The 17,941-nt window shown below is 39.6% G+C and overlaps 1 protein-coding gene across 1 annotated transcript in view; it reads left to right on the forward strand.

The window, feature by feature from the left end:
* The window catches only part of Slc9c2 (solute carrier family 9 member C2 (putative)), an 86,738-nt gene that overhangs the window by 12,788 nt on the left and 56,009 nt on the right, over positions 1-17,941 (forward strand). The window contains exons 5-10 of the mRNA XM_004658882.2: positions 4,077-4,193; positions 5,811-5,972; positions 8,993-9,092; positions 11,159-11,302; positions 15,022-15,190; positions 16,609-16,690. Of these exons, the coding sequence (XP_004658939.1) occupies positions 4,077-4,193; positions 5,811-5,972; positions 8,993-9,092; positions 11,159-11,302; positions 15,022-15,190; positions 16,609-16,690 (774 nt within the window). The remainder of the gene's footprint in view (positions 1-4,076; positions 4,194-5,810; positions 5,973-8,992; positions 9,093-11,158; positions 11,303-15,021; positions 15,191-16,608; positions 16,691-17,941) is intronic.

Consider the following 17,941-nt stretch of genomic DNA (forward strand, 5'->3'; position numbering starts at 1 on the left):
TACCTCAGCTTCCTGAGTGCTAGAATTAAAGGTGTGTGTCCAGCTATTGTCTTTTTTTTTTTTTTTGGTGACACACTGAGTTTTTTTTAAGAGAGAGAGAGAATGAGAATTGGCACACCAGGATGTCAGCTACTGCAGTCAAACTCCAGATGCTTGTACCACCTAGGGCACATGTGCAACCTTGCATTTGTGTCACCTTTGTGCGTCTGGCTTAAGTGCGATCTGAAGAGAGATTGAACATGGGTACTTAGGCTTCACAGGCAAGAGCTGTAACTGCTAAGTCATCTCTCCAGCAACAAACTGAGTTTTATTAGAGCATGGATGAAGGGTTATTTACCTGAGCTACAATTTCTACAATGCAAATACTACTGCCTTGTGAAACCTGACCCACTGAATCTGAGCTAGACTGGCATAGTAGGAGTAGATGCTCTTATAGAAGTGGAAAGAAACTTGGCTATTTGTTATTTCTTTGAGAGAGTGAACAGAGTTCAGATGATTTCTATTTTTAAAGCAAGTCTAGTAGAGTATCTTGTAAGGGAATAAAATGTAAGATTTTAGATTTTAGTTTGGTTTTAATAAACAGAATTATATGCTTAACAAAAGACTTTAGAGTCAGACTAATTGTATCTGAGTTGTGGATTTATATCTGCTTTTTGTTACTGTTTATTTATTTTTAAGTTGGCAATGAGCTAATACATTAGTTCTACATTAAGCCAGTAAAAAAGTGGAAAGGTAATTATTATGGCATTTCACTGTTAAAAGATACCTATGAGTCAAATTCAAAGTTACACATCTAACTTTTACTTGCTCCTAATTAACTCACAAATTAAAAGATGTTGTCACCAGATAAATCCAATGTGCTAATAATCTTCATTCTGCTCACACTGTGGTTTTGTGGTTTTGAGCCTAGTCCATAATGGTAACAAGTGGTGAGATAAGATCATTGTGACTCATCTTTGTGCCTTCTGTTATCTTTGCTTTCTTTGTTGGCTACGATAATGAAGCTGGAATAACAGAAACACACCTAAATATTCATTCATAATCAGACCTTAAATAATCAGATGCTTGCCCTTTAATTTAGGGATGTTTGCAAGGAGGTAGTAAATAAATAGTCTGATATTTCACATCCAGATCAAAACTGGAAAACAGAGGTTTCTTGTCCTTGAGACCACATATAGCATCCTTAGAATTAATAATAATAATGGTGATATTTAAACTATACTTATACAATTATTACTGTTTAAAAACCTCAAGGGAAAAATAGAATGTTAATCAGGTTATGTTTTCATTGGATTAAAAATAATGTCACGGAGTTGAGAGATGGCTCAGTGGTTAAATGCACCTGCTTGCAAAGCTTGATGACCCAGCTTTGATTTCCCAGTACCCATGTTAAAGTCAGACACACAGAGCAGTGCATGTATCTGGAGTTTGTATTTGCAGTGGCAGAAGCCACCCTCCCCCCCCAAATTCTCTCTTTCTCAAATAAATAAATATTTTCAAAAATAATGTTACTTAATGGGATCAGTTTATTTGGGTTTTAATGCAATATATCATATATTAAGCAGCTTCTTTTAAAGGTATATATGTGTATATGTATATACATATATGTATGTGCAATCCTGTGTATATTAATTTATAATTTCACTAGGATGTATCTTCTTAAGTTTTGGGTTTATACTCCTACATAAAAGAAACCCAGGGCTGGCAGGCAGTTCTACAGATTCACCAAAGATGACTCTATTATCTACTTCTGTGGTGAAGGTGGGTTAACAGAAGCTGGAGAAGCAACTAAAAAGCTGATCAAAATGTGTAAAAAAGACAGTTCTCCAATAATAGACATCAGACAAGAAAGGGCAGTGATTCCTGACAGAGAAACAAAAAGAGATGAACCCTTGATGGTTCTTACTTCAGCTTTTCTCCTCAAGAGAGAACTTGTGTGGAGTCTGGTGGTTTGAGTTGGGCACATCAGAGTAAGGAGCTCAGAAGGGCCAAGACAGCTAGTGTTTACAGAGAAAACCATTGTAGAGATGAAGGTTGTCTTGAAGGGGGCAGGCTGGAGAACTGCAGTGGCTGCTTATTGTGGCATTGGATAGGTTCTCATCAGTGCATGTGAGCAAAGCTCCAAGCTAGAGAAAGAATCTACTTGAAGAAGCAAAAGGAACACTGTGCTTGCAAAATCAACAAACCCGAAGGTGAAATGGTCTAGCCAAGCAGCTCTTGAACAATTTCAGGCAGCTTTCCACACCCTCCCCTCTTCCATATGCCAGCCACCAGGAACCACTGGAGACCTCAGGTCTTCAAGGGCTCAGAGCCACCCCCCCCCACAGCTTCCAGTACAGCTGACCTGAAGAGCAGACTGACTGACTACTTAGCTGAGCCCACAGTGCACCAAAGCAGGAACCAGCTTCATACTCAACAGAGCTTCTCTTTTCAGACTCAAAACTCAGCAAAGTTCAGAGGAGTGGCGGTGCTGTGTTCTACACTAAATGAGACATCTCTATCACACTCTCCAAGGCTTAGGGACCATTTCAGAAGAGGTGGTGGAAAGAATGTAAGAGCCAAAGGAAGGGGAGGAGTGCTTACTATACTGTCTTCTAGACACAAAGTAGCCTAGGTATTCATGACCTCACAGTAGCTGATACTACCTACACAAGATCTGCATAATAGGACAAAAATTGATGACATCAAAGTAGAAGAGAGACTAGTTGGAAAGAAGGGATTGAGTCTAGTGGGGATTTGTGAGGAGGAAAATTGAGGGTGGAGGGAGGGGTTTTGATAATGGTGTTATTGTTGATATTTGTGAAAATTGTCAAAAAGTTTTTAAAAAGCTGGGTCGCACATGCCATTTTTTGTTTTCGAGAGAGTGACACACACACACACACACACACACACACACACACACACACACAGAGCGAGCGTGCGAGAGAGACACAGAGAAAATTGGCACATCAGGGCCTCAGCCACTGCAACTGAACTCCAGATGCTTATGCCATCTAGTGGCCATGTGAGACCTTGTGCTTGCCTCACTTTTGTGCCTCTGGCTTATGTGGGATTGAGAGAGTCCAACATGGGTCCTTGGACTTCCCAGGCAAGCACCTTAACTGCTAAGCAATCTCTCCAGCCTCAAATAAAATATTAAAAAAATATATATATGATATGGCACCTAGCTGGTAAAACATAATTCTGTCATCTAATAAAAAAAATTACCAGGCATATAAACAAGCCGAAAATATCACCCATTCAAAATAAATAAACAATAGTATGAAGATCCAGCAATGATGCAGATGGCATAATTAGTAGATAAAATGTTAAAACAGTTATTGTAATCTGAATATAGTGTTGTACCCTTGTAGTCCCAGCTACTTTGGGAGGCTCAGGCTTGAAAATCTCTTGAACCCAGGGGTTCAAGGCTGGCCTGGTAAATATAGCAAATTAAAAAAAAGTATATCGATATTCCACATGCTCAAAAAGTTGAAGCAAAGTTTGAATATTGTGTAGAAGCTACTCATACCAGCTTAGAAGAGCCAATTTTAAAATAATTAGGAAAGCTTGGTATGGAGATATATTTCTGTAATCCTAGCATTGAGTGACTGAGGCAGGAAGATTGTGAGTCTGAAACCAGTCTGGCTGTATAGCAAGTCCCTGTTTTTTTTTGTTTTTTTTTTTTTTTAGCACAAATGCTTATCTTTCTCTACTTCCTGATCCAAACAGATGTGTGAAGAGGCAGCTTCACTGTCCTGGACTATGCCTTTCCCACTTGATGGACTGTACCCTAAAATTATGAGCCAAGATAAATCTTTCCCCTTTACGTTGCTTCTTGTTAGACATCTGGTTGCAGCATTGGGAAAAGAAACTAATGCAGGGAAGCGGAACTGAGAAATGGGGCTGAGACTGTGACAAACCCATCTGCCGTAGCGTTCTTAGGCTTTCTGAACTGGTAACTAGTTTATGGAAGGAAAGTGGGAAAGTTTGGAGTTATAAGATAGAGAAACCCTAAACATTTGTAAGCAGTGTTTAATGAGTAATTTTGGTGGGAATTTGTCAGATTATATTATATTTTATTTTTCCTTTTCCAGACATATCTAAGATATATGTAGATATCATTAGAGGAGAATCATTGATCATTTGTAGTATCACATGCATTTTTTTTGGAATTTTTCGGGGTGAATCAAACTACATTTCAGTGTTTACAGGTAAGCATCCCCCTTTCTTTTGGTCTGGATATTTCCTAAAATCATTCTTAGTGAAATTAAAATGCATTTGTATTAGATGCTTTCTCTGTATATTACTCTTGGTACAATTAAAATATGTCAGCTAACAAGAGAATAACTATCATCTATGCATTTTCTTTTTTAAAATTTTTTTTATTAATTAGTTTTGTATTCAGCAAATAGTCAGTTTGTTACCATTATTAGGCTCATCTGTGACCTACCCTCTCCCCTTAGCCCCTCCTTGTTGAGGTATATGGGTCATGCATTGTGGAGTTAGCCCACAGTTATGGGTAGTTATGGGTAGGATAAATGTCTGTGCATATCATGACCCAACATATGGCTCTAACATTCTTTTTGCCCCCACTTCCTCAAAATTTCCCTGAGCCATGTTGGATTCATTTTTGGTCTGCTTCAATGATGAGGTGTTGGGGGCCTCTGGGTCTCTGGCTCTCTGATTTAGTAGGAGTTGATTTTTCTCTGTGTTTATCTCCTTCCCCCTTGTGCTGGTATTCCATTCAACTTAAGATGCAAAGTGTATTTAAAAAAATCATTCCCTCTCCCTTAACAGGCATGCACACATGCACAGTTACATGCAGCTCCGGTTTCACTCTCAAGCCTGAGTCAGTGTGTATTCCAGTGGATGCTGGCAACTGACTTGGTCCTAGATTGGAGAGTGAGAGCAGACTGGTTCATAAAGTGTTGGGAGACTTATCCTAGAAGCGATGATAGCCAGATGTCTGTGGCTAGTGATCACTGGGCTGTGGGCTGTGGGATGTGATGTGCTGCTTTGCCAGGCTTCCCCAAGCAGTGCTAGTAACTGGAGAAGAAAGGAGAGAAGGAAATCATAGCATTGAAGCAGGAAAGGTGTCCTCCTGGAATATATTTGTAATTGTGATAGCTACAAGATGAGGGAGAGAGGGATTGAAAAAAGAAAGAAATATTGGTGGATAAGGGAGTGTTTGCAGTGCTTCTCAATGAAGCATGAGCATTTGGGCTGGACAGTTTTGGTCATTTAGTATTGTCCCAATTCTTACCTGCTTACTTCTACACTTCTACTCATGCCTCCACTCTTTGTGACTGATAAAAATGTGCACTGCTCAGAAGCAACCTGGGCTGGGGATAGGGACTAGAAAATGAACTGCCGGCTGCATGACCCCTGAGTGTAGTTTGCTTGGCTTGAGTTAAGTTGTTTTTGTTTTTAAGTTGGAATTTGGTTATATTTTTTTCTGTATGATCCTATCCCAGAGATCAAACCCAGGCCCTCAGGTATAGTGGGCAAGTTGCTAGGCAAATGCTGCACCACTGAACTCTACCCCCAGCCCCTGCTAGTCACTCTGCTCTGTCAGAAGCTTTGCACAGTCTTGTTCCTTATCTGCCTCCCGAGGTCGCCTGGGCCTTGTGTCCCTGGGTAAGTGGTAAACTGAGCAGGAGGGCACCCCTGGGGCCTCCTGTATCAGACTTGCATGGACACACCATGGTCACGAGAACAAGGTCCTCGTTCAGAAATCCCAAGAGCAAACCACAGCGTCCTCAGTGAAAAAAAGTTAAGTTCTAGCTCAACATTTCATTTCTCATTTTCTCTTCTTTTGTTCTTTTTAGAGCGACATTTAGTCATGGGACTCGTCTTCGACATTTTTGGAAGCATAATAGGTGGATATTGGTGTGCAAGAGCCATTCAGTTTATATTGACGGACCCTTTTAACAATACACTGACTAATGTTGTTCTCTGTTTTTCCCTGGTGTACATGACTTACTACCTTGGTAAGACAAACATACAAAAACAAAACAAAACAAAACAAAACAAAAACGCTGCCCTAAAGAAATTTTATAAACTGTGAGCCTTGCCCTCGTCTTTCCTCCAGCTGCTGCTTCTCACTTTTTTGTGGACCCTTCATGTTTTGTCACCTCACCTGACTGTCCTGCTCAGCTCTTTTCTGGCCGCTTAACACATTCCTTCTTGCAGCTCTGTGGCCCTCTCTCTGTGAACTCGCGTCTCTGATTACTCCCTGAGCCTTTTTGTGTTCTGTTCTTCGACCTTACTGGCCATCTGGGAGAGAAGTCAACTCCGAGCTCAATTCTGCTCTCACGAGGAGCAACTCACCTGTAAAATAAGAAAGCTGGGACAGAGACCCCTGAGATCTTTCCTAGCTCAACAGCCTTCACTTCAAAAAGCCGAGGAAGCTGTTGAAATGGTGGCCCTTTCTTTAATCTAGGAGACAGGAAAGGAGAAGGCAAAATCAGTTGTGTTTTTGTCTGAAACAGAAGTAGGAGTGTAATAATCACAGGAGTCAAAGAACCCAGCTCTAGTTAACCTTTGGCCAGTTTAGTCCAGTGAAATTAAGAATATGTCCAGACTGCATTTGCCCTTATCTCACACAGCAGAGCAATGGTCAGCCACAAAAGACTTCAGGTATCAAGAGGTCAGTTACTCCTGTTTTCACATCCTGGTATGGAAAAGCACTGCTTCCTTACAGATAAATTGCCACTAGGGATTACTCACTGAGTCTGTAAAATTGTAGAGAAAATCATGCAGGGCTCGTTTCTTTCCTCTTGTATGAAGGTTTTTCGAATGTGAGCTGGAGATAGCCTAGGGGCTGGCACAAGCGCATTATGAACACCTCCTCTCTTCTCTGCTCAAGTGATAGCATGTTGATAACTCAAAAAAGTCCTCACATCACGGTTATTGGAAGATACTACAACTCAAGGCTTTCTTTCTTTCTTTCTTTTTCTCAGAACAATATATTTTTTAAAAATTTTTATTAGCATTTTCCATGATTATAAAAAAAATCCCATGGTAATTCCTTCCCTCCCCACCCCCCACACTTTCCCCTTTGAAATTCCATTCTCCATCATATTACCTCCCCAACACAATCATTGTAATTACATATATACAATATCAACCTATTAAGTATCCTCCTCCCTTCCTTTCCCTACCCTTTATGTCTCCTTTTTAACTTACTGGCCTCTGCTACTAAGTATTTTCATTCTCATACAGAAGCCCAGTCATCTGTAGCTAGGATCCACATATGAGAGAGAACATGTGGCGCTTGGCTTTCTGGGTCTGGGTTACCTCACTTAGTATAATCCTTTCCAGATCCATCCATTTTTCTGCAAATTTCATAACTTCATTTTCTTTACCGCTGAGTAGAACTCCATTGAATAAATGTGCCACATCTTCATTATCCACTCATCAGTTGAGGGACATTTAGGCTGGTTCCTTTTCCCAGCTATTATAAATTGAGCAGCAATAAACATGGTTGAGCACGTATTTCTAAGGAAATGAGATGAGTCCTTTGGATATATGCCTAGGAGTGCTATAGCTGGGTCATATGGTAGATCAATCTTTAGCTGTTTTAGTCAGAACAATATTTTTAAACATTTGTTGCTATACCACTGTGGTCAAGGTGGTGTAATTGCTAAATGCTGGGTCACTTCCTCTTTTCTAGCAATGAAGGCATTTCCAGTCATTGCTTGGTATTCTCCAAAGCAGCTGAAATGGATTGAGGGGAGAGGGGCAAGGTGGAGTTCCTTGGAAGTCTTTTAGCATCATTTCTCCATGAGAGGATTCCCAGTACTGACATAACTTCTCCAGTCAGGATGAGGTTGTCATGTATGTAATTAAGCAGTATGGATTCTTTATGCTCATCTGAGTGTACAAGCAGAAGGTTATGTTAGGAGATACTATTGTATAGTTGAAGGGACACTAATGGGGAATGGGCAGGTCACATTCCAACAGCAACCAACTCTGTCCTGCTCCAAAACTCTTCTGCTCTGGCTTGTATGTTATCTCTTCCTTTCTGTCTGCTGTAATAGTGGGCTATTGCAGACTCCACAGCCTAGGACCATTGGTAGTTAAGGTTTTCAAACACTCCTGACAGATTATTTGCATGTTGCTTTAGAGTCCAGTGAACTATCACTTCACTTAGGGAAGCAAAGTCTAAGTAGGCTTCAGTCCTACAGACACACGGTGAGATGAGCTTGGACCACATCTCCTGGCACATGTGCCACACACGATATGCCTGAAGTGCTGCACAAATTATTTAATTTCCCAGCAGGTCTATCCTCAGTGATGATGTGGAGTTGGCAAAACGGAGTCAGTTGTACTTATTTTTTAGGCAGACTATTAGCTAAAAATGGCCTTTACATTTTAAAATGGCTTTAAAAAGAGCAAAACAAAAGTATTTTGTAGTATGAAGATTTAGAAAGTTAGGGCTAGAGAGATGGTTCAGCATCTTGTGCACTAGTCTGCAAAGCCTAATGGCCCTGGTTCAATTCCCTCATAAATTACCCACAGAAAGCCAGATGCACAACATTGTATATGCATCTGGAGTTCATTTGCAGTAGCTAAAGGCTCTGGTATACTCATTCTCTCTCCTCTTTCCCCTTCTCTCTCTCTGTATGTATGTCTCACTCTGCTTGCAAATAAATAAGTAGAAATAAAATTAAACAAAGATTTAGAAAGTCAAATATCAATTTTTTCTTAAATCCTCTTGATTACATGTTGTCTATTTTTCAGAACAACAGATGAGCAGAGTAGTTGTGACAAGTGCCATACGCCCCACAAAAACTAGATATTTACTATACAGTTCATGGTAGGGAAATTTTGGTGGCATCCAACCTATAAAATAAGGAAAATAAGGGCTAATTCCCTGATGCAACTTTCTAAGAAAGAAGTACTACTCTCAATTTTCTCACCTGTTCTTCACTCAAAGCAAAGTACACCAGTGTGTAGATCGAAGTACATTTAATGCATTTAATTTTATTCCTTTTTTCTTCTTCAGTGGAATATTTTGGAATGTCAGGCATTGTTGCTTTGGTCACTGTGGGACTAAATTTAGATTCTTTAAGCTTTAAACCCAGGATGGAGTTCATAATCACTAAGTAAGTTTCCTGTTGTGTAATTGGTATCAAAGCTGTAGTTAATAGTTAAGTGTTTTATCTTCACGAAGAATAGTAAAACTCCCTTTCAAAACATTTCTCTGTCTTTAAATGTTTAATTTCTACGTTAGGTATATTTACAAGGAGTCAAAGGTACCTACAATTATCAGTGTTAATTCCTATTCTGACCAAAGTATCAGAGGCTTGGAGACCATAGTGTCTTTTGTACATAACCCTTTGATAGAATTTTACTTTGATTTGTGGATTTCTCTCAAATTTAGCTAAATAATGGTATCCTAATGTGAGAACAGTTTGAAAAGAAGTCATAGAAAGTTCAATACCCGAAAAACTCTTCCACACCCTTTTATTTGGTACTGCAAAATGTCATGTGGATATCCGTAGTCAAGGGAAAACCATTGTTGTCTTCTTAGAAAATCTATCAGGTCTTCCCTAAGAAACTATGCTAAATTACAGAATTACTTCAGAGTTAATGGATACCTAGTGGAAAGAAAAAGTCCTCATCAAATGAAATCAAATTTTAAAATGAGAAAAAATAAGCCTAAATCTTGACTTTTCCTGTGAAAATTTGTTTGATGTAAATAACTAGTCATTTTTTTTAAAAAAATAATGCTCTTCCTACCTTTTTTTGGTGTTTAAAATGTCCTTTCTTTTATGAAATACCAGTGGTAAAAGATGATACTTCTTTTGCTTGACAAAATTAGCACCTATAACAGTTGGCTTTTGTGTATATGTGAATGAAGCTTGGGCATAATTCAGTTCATAAAGCCTATACTTAACCTTGCAAATAAACTTGGACAGTACCTTGGTATCATTAGTGCTGTCTACCAGCATCAATACTCACTATTTATTCTACTTACTCAATTGTTCATTCCTTCACTCATGCCACCAAGCTTGCCTTAATGTCTACTGTTTACATTTAGGGATATAGAAAATAAGCCACTTTAAAAAAGATACTCCCTGTTAAATGACTTACATGCTTATATAAGAAACTAATGACAAGTATGAAAAACTATGTATTATGATCCTACTATATGCAAGGCATTTTTACTAAGCACTGGGGTTTGAAGTCTCCCCATTCATAGCCTTCCCGCCTAGGAGTGGATTGACCCAGGAGATAAGCATCACCTGCAGTCACATCATGTGCTTGGTTGGATCAGAGAACATAGTTTATCTGAAGCTAAAATGAGATTTTCTAATGCTTCTTTCTGAGTGTAGATCTTGAGACCCAACTGTGAAGGGGCTAGGGGTGGAGCAGACCAGCTCACTCATCTGTTGTAAGCACAAGTTCCAAAGAGAAGGAGTCAAAAGACGGCACAACTTGGAACCTGTGGAAGTCAGCAGTGGCCTTGATTTGTGCATTCTAGCATGGGGCCCCTCAGAACCCAGCCCTGCTGAGACCTCAGCCTCATGCCGTGACTATCCTGTTCCAGGGGCGAGGCAGGTGTGCAGATGTTTAGAAAGCTATCTATGAGATGCTAATGTTCTTTGCTTAACCATGGTGATGTAGGCAGTCAGCCCTGCAGCTCAAAAGACAGGATTGCTTTAAACTAGAGAACTTTGGACGGAGAACGCAGGATTAGAGTTTTACAAGACTTCTAGGAAGCCAGGAGATAGGGAGAGACCTTCCAAGTAAGGGGAGGAGCATGTGCAAGTCAGAGTGGGAGTAGCGGGCCAATTCAAGTAGCTGTCACACTCAGTTAGTTAAGCATCCTCCGCTTTGGGCTTATCTGCGGCAGCTCCAACAGTCAAGCTGTCAGCTAATCCTAGACAGACTGATTAACCACCACCTTGCGGAGGTCTTCTTTTTTCTGCGTTATGCTTATTCTTCTGTTGGGAGAGGCAGCCCACAAGTTTTGGTGTGGTGAGGAGAATGAGCTGAGTGTCTTTAGAGCAACACAATACTTTTTCATGTTGACTATGACAATGGTGAAGGGTAAGGCCTCTATTGAGATAACAATGCTAGGTACAACGTAGATGCTTATACCTGAAAAAGGAAATATTTTAAAAGTTGTATTTTTTATAATGTCATTTCCTTTTGTTCATTCTAGGTTCTTAATAATGTGTGTATCTGTATATGAATATTTGATATATGCTTTCTTTGGCATTGTGATTGGATGTGGAAATGTCAAATATTTTAGATTTCACTCCTTCGTTTTCACTGTCATCTTATATATAACAGTGAATATTGTAAGGTAATGACTATATTTTAAAGTTTCTTTTACTGAACTTGTATTTTTTTAAGAAAATATATATTTGTTTACAAGCAGAGAGAGAGATAAAGAGAGAGAAAGATTATTGCATCAGTTCACTGCTACCTCCATTCCAGAGAAACACCACTACCATGTCTTTTCACCTACAAAGGAGGGACTGGGTAAACACAATAGGACTCAAGTGTGACAGTGATGAATAAAATACAGGGCTTCTCCTCAGTAAATTTATAATCTAGTGGGAGGGATAAGATAAGTAGCCAAACAATTGTAACATGATAAAAATAAGCTTTATAATGGAGTCTTAGGTAATGTGGGGATCCACATTATGTTATGGGGTTCTGTGGGATGCCTATTCTGTGTCAGATTTACACATTCAAAGGAAACAGATTCTGAGAGGGAGAGCTGTGAGCAGAAGATTCAAGGGCAAGATTGGGTGGAAAGAGATGCCGACCATAGGGCAGTTTTGACCTGAGGCCTCAGTTGATCTGTGTGGGCTGTGGGGCTGAGACAGCTATTGTCTTTCTCTTCCTCCTCTCCCCCTTTTCAAATTTTCTTTATTGACAACCTCCATACATGTGAACAATGTCACCTGATTGTAATCTTCTCCCACCATCCTCCTTTGTTAGGTCTTCTGAGTTGTCTCACATTGGGACAGGAAGACCAGCTTTTGTGGACTTGCACCATGCAGGCCTTGGGAAGGGAGCATCCCTGAGTGGCTCAGGTTCCTGTGGCCCAGGGCAATGTGTAGTAAGGGGTAGAGCCAGAGAGCCCAGTTTAATCCTGAGTTTCTACTAGTCGGGAGATGGAGGAGATATGGGCATTGAAGAACATGACTAAGTGGAATACCACAAACTTTGCTATAGTGGGAGGTCCTCTTTCTCTAATATGCATCTCTTCACATCTGAACTTCCCTCTATCTGCCTCAAAGATGTTTTTAAACTTTTTAATTTTTTTGTTTATTTTTATGTATTTATTTGAGAGCAACAGACACAGAGAGAAATAGGCAGAGAGAGCGAGAGAGAATGGGCACGCCAGGGCCTCCAGCCACTGCAACAGAACTCCAGATGCATGTGCCCCCTTGTGCATCTGGCTAACATGGGTCCTGGGGAATCGAGCCTCGAACTGGGGTCCTTAGGCTTCACAAGCAAGTGCTTAACCACTAAGCCATCTCTCCAGCCCTTTTAAAACTTTTAAAAAATATTTATATTTATTTATTTGAGAGAGAGAAATAAGGAGAGGGAGAGAGGGAGAGAAAGAGAGAGAGAGAATGCACATCTAGGGCCTCTAGCCACTGTAAATGAACTCCAGATACATCCATCACCTTGTGCATCTGGCTTATGTGGTTACTGGGGAGTCAAACCTGGGTCCTTAGGCTTTGCTGGCAACCACCTTAATCACTAAGCCATTTCTCCAGCCCCGCCCTTTTTAAAACTTTTTAAATTGACAACTTCCATAAATATAAACAATATACCATGATAGGAATAAGATTTTTTATAGTGGAATGCCAACATAAAGAAAGGGTCTTCTAAATAGCTTTGAAAGTCCACAAAGCCAGGCTTTGCTAAAGAAGAGAATGTTTCTAAGTTCTGGAAGGACTTTTATTCATACCAAGAGATAAGCTTAGTATATTAAAGTGTTATGTTAATATATGTATTTTTTTATTTTAAGACATACCATAGGTCAAGAAGGATATGGCAAGTAGGAAGAGGAAGTAGACCCAGTGCCAAAAGGAGATTAGAAGGGTTAAGATTAGGATGAGGGCACCCTTCTTCCCCATCTTACTTATCCCTTCACAGTTCTCCTCCCCTTCTATTTGGAACTTTGATTGGGCCAGGGAAGAGTGAATTCCACTGAGTAGAAATGATGGGTTGGCATATGGAAGACAGAAAGCCTGACATAGTGCTTTGGATCCTTAATGCATGATATGAAAGGAATCTGGAAGCTTTTCCTCACCAAATTTCTGTGAGGAATTCAGAAGCCATTTGGTGAATTTTCCAGGGTGTTGCAGTCAGATGCGCATTGCTGGTAGAAATCACCCAACCAAGAGAAGCTTGTGGAAAAAAGGTTTATTTTGGCTTCCAGGCTCCAGGGGAAGCTCCACAATGGCAGGTGGAAAATGATGGCATGAGCAGAGGGTGGACATCACCCCCTGGCCAACATAAGGTGGACCATAGCAACAGGAGAGTATGCCAAACACTGGCAAGGGGAAACTGGCTATAACACCCATAAGCCGGCCCCCAACAATACACTGCCTCCAGGAGGTGTTAATTCCCAAATCTCCTTCATCTGGGAACCTAGCATTCAGAACACCTAAGTCTATAGGGGACATCTGAATCAAACCATCACACAGGGTGAGGGTGGGGGACCAAAGTAATCTTATGCCTGAGAGCTGCATGGGAAACATCTAACCCAGGATCAAATGGGGGTGACAGGGATGTGTAGTGCTAGCAGGGGAGACAGGCAACCTAGATGATCACATGTACGTGATGAGCAGAAGAGTTTGTCAAGCTAATATACAGAAGACAGATGCTACTGTCTTATTTCTCAAGGATAGGAATTCTCTAAATGTGCAGGTGTGGTGCCTTACTGAGAGAACAACTGATATATTTAACACAATATGATTTTTTTGGTGGTGGTGTTTGCTTTTGAAATAGGGGCTACTCTGTAGCCCTTCCTGAATTCAAATCCATGATCCTCCTGCCTCAGCCTCCCAAATGCTAGTAGTACAGGCTTATGTCACAATACCTTACTTTGACTCATGTCTTTAATATTAGAAAATGACACAAATTATTTATTATTCAATGATACTTTATGGGGAGATTACTTAGTAAGGCCAAAGACTGGTAAGAGTCACTTTGCAAACCCTTCCATACAGAGCAGAAGAATTTGTCAAGCTAATATACAGAAGACAGATGCACTGTCTTATTTCTCAAGGATAGGAATTCTCTAAATGTGCAGGGTGGTGCCTTACTGAGAGAACAACTGATATATTTAACACAATATAATTTTTCATTTATTTGCATGTGAGTTTATATAATGGGTGCATAGCGTCTCTTGGGCTTTATGTGGGTGGTTGGGCACTTGAACCTGGGCCAGTAGGCTTTGAAAGCAAGCACCTTTGGTTACTCAAACATTTCTTTAGCCCCACACATCTATTATCTCACTAAAGATAGACCCACCAAAGGTAGAGTCCAAATCTTGGCATAGGATTGTGTAGAGAAATGACATAAAGACCCAGAAGAAACACATTGAAAGTGTTTTGTGTCACATTTAGTTCATGATTTTTATGGGAGCACAATAAAATTTTGGTTGTATTAAGTTTATTATTGTGTCCAGAATAATTTTACTTTTTAGCTATTATCTACACATTCTTCAATTCCAATTTTCCGGTTTTATGGCCTGTCAGGGCATGGATGATTTTGTCAACATTCTTTGAAGAACTGTCCCTGCAGAAATTTGCTACCTAAGCACAAACAGTGTACAATAGTGTTAATGATAAGTCCTTATATCTGTATTGAATTCATAGCACTAATTTTCAAGACAAGTATTATGCAACAAAAGTTTGAATTATATCAATAAATTGCATTCTCATTTCTCAAAGGTTTTACATGAAATTTAGTATTAAGTATATGATTATAACCATGAGTAACATTAACATATAAAGTATCATTTATTTATTTTTAATGTTTTTCTGCCTACAGGTTGTTAACTATTATTTTAGTGAGCCCTATTTTGATGCACTCAAGTTATGAGTATAATTGGCAATGGGGAGTTGTCATTTCATGGACTGGAATTAGAGGAGTTTTTAGCTTGCTCTTGGCTCCAGAGATTTATAATTTTGCTGAACAAAAAATAGCTGCACCACATTTGGTAGGAAAAAAAATCACGAGTTATTATTATTTTCATTTATTTGTTTTTACTTATTTTGTAGCACTTACACAATACCAATAACAAAGTTAAACACTTTCAAATTTAATTTTAAAATGCATTTTTTTCAGTAGAAAATAAGTAAGAAAAAAGGTTCATTTATGTAGACAGTGGAGAAGGACCAGTGATTATGTAGTAGAGTGGGTAGGGGTAGATTCCAATCCTGACTCCATTCATAGGCTGGGTGGCCTTGGGGAATTCTCCAGTTAGCTGACACCCAAGACATGTTCAATAAATAATACTAAACACAGATGCTAATTTTCAATAGCTTCCAGAAAGTGTGAAAAAGTAGTACCCTCTTTGAAAATATTCCAGTCCTTCTAGTTGTTAGTACAAAAACTGAATTCTTGTTAAGGGAAGAAAAATTTTATAAAATGTTCCATTAAGTATTTATGTCTTTAGGGTTCATTAAAAATTTCTGGCTGGGCTAGAGCTGGGTGGCTCAGCTATTTTATTATTGTTACTTAAATATTTTATTTATTTAATTAGAGAGGGGGGAAGAGGCAGAGAGAAAGAGAGAATGGGTGCATCAGTGCCTTCAGCCACTGCAACTGAACTCCAGATGCATGCACCCCCTTGTGCATCTGGATTACATGGGTCTTGGGGAATCGAACCTGGGTCCTTAGACGTAGCAGGCAAATGCCTTAACCGCTGAGCCATTTCCCCAGCCCTTATTTTATTATTTTGAGACAAATGTGGTTGCCTTTTTATTTGCACATGGCACCTCTCCAGACCCCACTCCAGCTCCTGCCTGTCCTGCAGGGCTTTGTGTCAGGTACTGAAGACGTTGGTGGTAGGTGCATGTGCCTACCCTGCTACAATAGCCAAGACTGTTCTCACTGGGGCTTCTCCCCATCCTGCAGGTTCCTCTGCCTTGCTGATATTGTGCAGTTGCTGTCAGATGCAGCACTTCTGGAAAGGTCTCTCAGTGTTCTTGTCTCAGAACTCACAATCTCTGTTTAAAATTCAGATGGAAAAATTTTAAAAATTTTATAAATTTAGTGAAATAAAATTTATTGTTAAGTATCCCCTACACAGCCCTTTTGCATCACCTTACTTATCAGAAGAAGGGATTAAAAATTTAGATTGACTCATACTTCATAATAGGAGAACAAGATGATGACATCAAAATAAAAGAGATATTTATTGAGAGGGAGAGGGGATGTGATGGAGGGTGGATTTGTGAGGGGGAAAGTGGGGGGATTATCATGGTTTATTGTCTATAATTATAGAAGCTGTCAATTAAAAAGTTTAAAAAATGCATTGAGAGATAATTTTGTTGGTGGTTAAATGAACAATGATCATTTTTGTAAAGCTTATTTATTATTTTAATTCTAATTATTTGTATGTTTTGTTTTTAGCTTATATTCTATATACTAACAACATCACTATTGACTATGGGAATAAATTCACATATGATGCTTCATTCAGCTAGAATATTAGGTAAAGTTTGTGTATTATTCAGAAATGAAATGGGAAGAAAAATGCAAATAGGCTATTATTGAAGGCTCTCATTTTCATTAACTTGTTATAAATAGATGCTTTATTAATTGGGATATTGGTTCATCCAATCTAGTATAAATCAAGTGAACAGAAGCTTAAACAAGAAAAAATGTGCTTTCCCCCCCTCCACCATAAAGTCCAGGAGGGTGGGGTTGCTCTGCTATGCCAGCTTGTCCAGAGGCCCAGGAGCTTTTCGTTGTTCCTACCTAGGGTGTTTCTTGTGCCTGCAGAGTCACGATTGCTCATTATCCCATGTGTACAATCTGACAAACTAGCGAGAAGAAATTGAGCTGTGTGTATGTGTGTTGCGGGGGGGGGGGGGCGGGGAGGGATTAAGCAGTTTTATTTAAGAGCTTAATACAGAATCAGTCAGTCAGTCTGTCTGCCTAATTTTCCTCCCTCCCTCCATTCCTTCTTCCTTCCTTCCCTCCCTCCCTCTTCCTCATCTTCTTTTTTTTTTTTCCAGTGTGGTTTCCTCATCTTCTTCCCGGAACCTTCCCTCCCTTGTATCCTTCCTTCCTTCCCACATTCCATTGGCCAAATTGCCCAAAACTTAGATACATAAATGACTGAACTGAAAATGTACTCTGTTAAAAGACGGAGGTTCTATTGATGAAGAAGCAAATGGATATTAGGAAAGACACATCCCAAGCTCTGCTATAGTTTCCTGTTTAACACATGTCCCAAACTCTGCTATAGTTTCCTATTTCTAAAAGGAATTTGAGTGTGATGATAAACACACTTCTAGAAAATCACAAATGGGAAAATATAGCAAAACTTAAAAGAAATTTGTAATAACATTCATACATGAAGTAAAATCACAGTAGATGCATTCCATAAAGAAATCCAATATAAGATGATTGTAGCAGCAGAGTCAGAAAGAGAGGACTACGGGGTGGGGGGGTTGGGTACTCAGTTAAGGTCTTTTCTTTTTTTAAAAAAATATTTATTTATTTGAGGGAGAGAGAGAAAGAGGGAGAGAGAGAGAGAGAGAGAGAGAGAGAGAGAGAGAGAGAGAGAGAGAGAGAGAGAGAATGGGTGCTCCGGAGTCTCTAGCCACTGCAAACAAACTCCAGACACATGTGTCACCTTGTGCATCCAGCTTACATCGGTCCTGGGGAATTGAACCTGGGTCCTTAGACTTCTCAGGCAAGAGCCTTAACTGCTAAGCCATATCTCTCCAGCCTCCCT

Source organism: Jaculus jaculus, chromosome 1, assembly GCF_020740685.1.
Source record: "Jaculus jaculus isolate mJacJac1 chromosome 1, mJacJac1.mat.Y.cur, whole genome shotgun sequence".
Lineage (NCBI taxonomy): Eukaryota > Metazoa > Chordata > Mammalia > Rodentia > Dipodidae > Jaculus > Jaculus jaculus.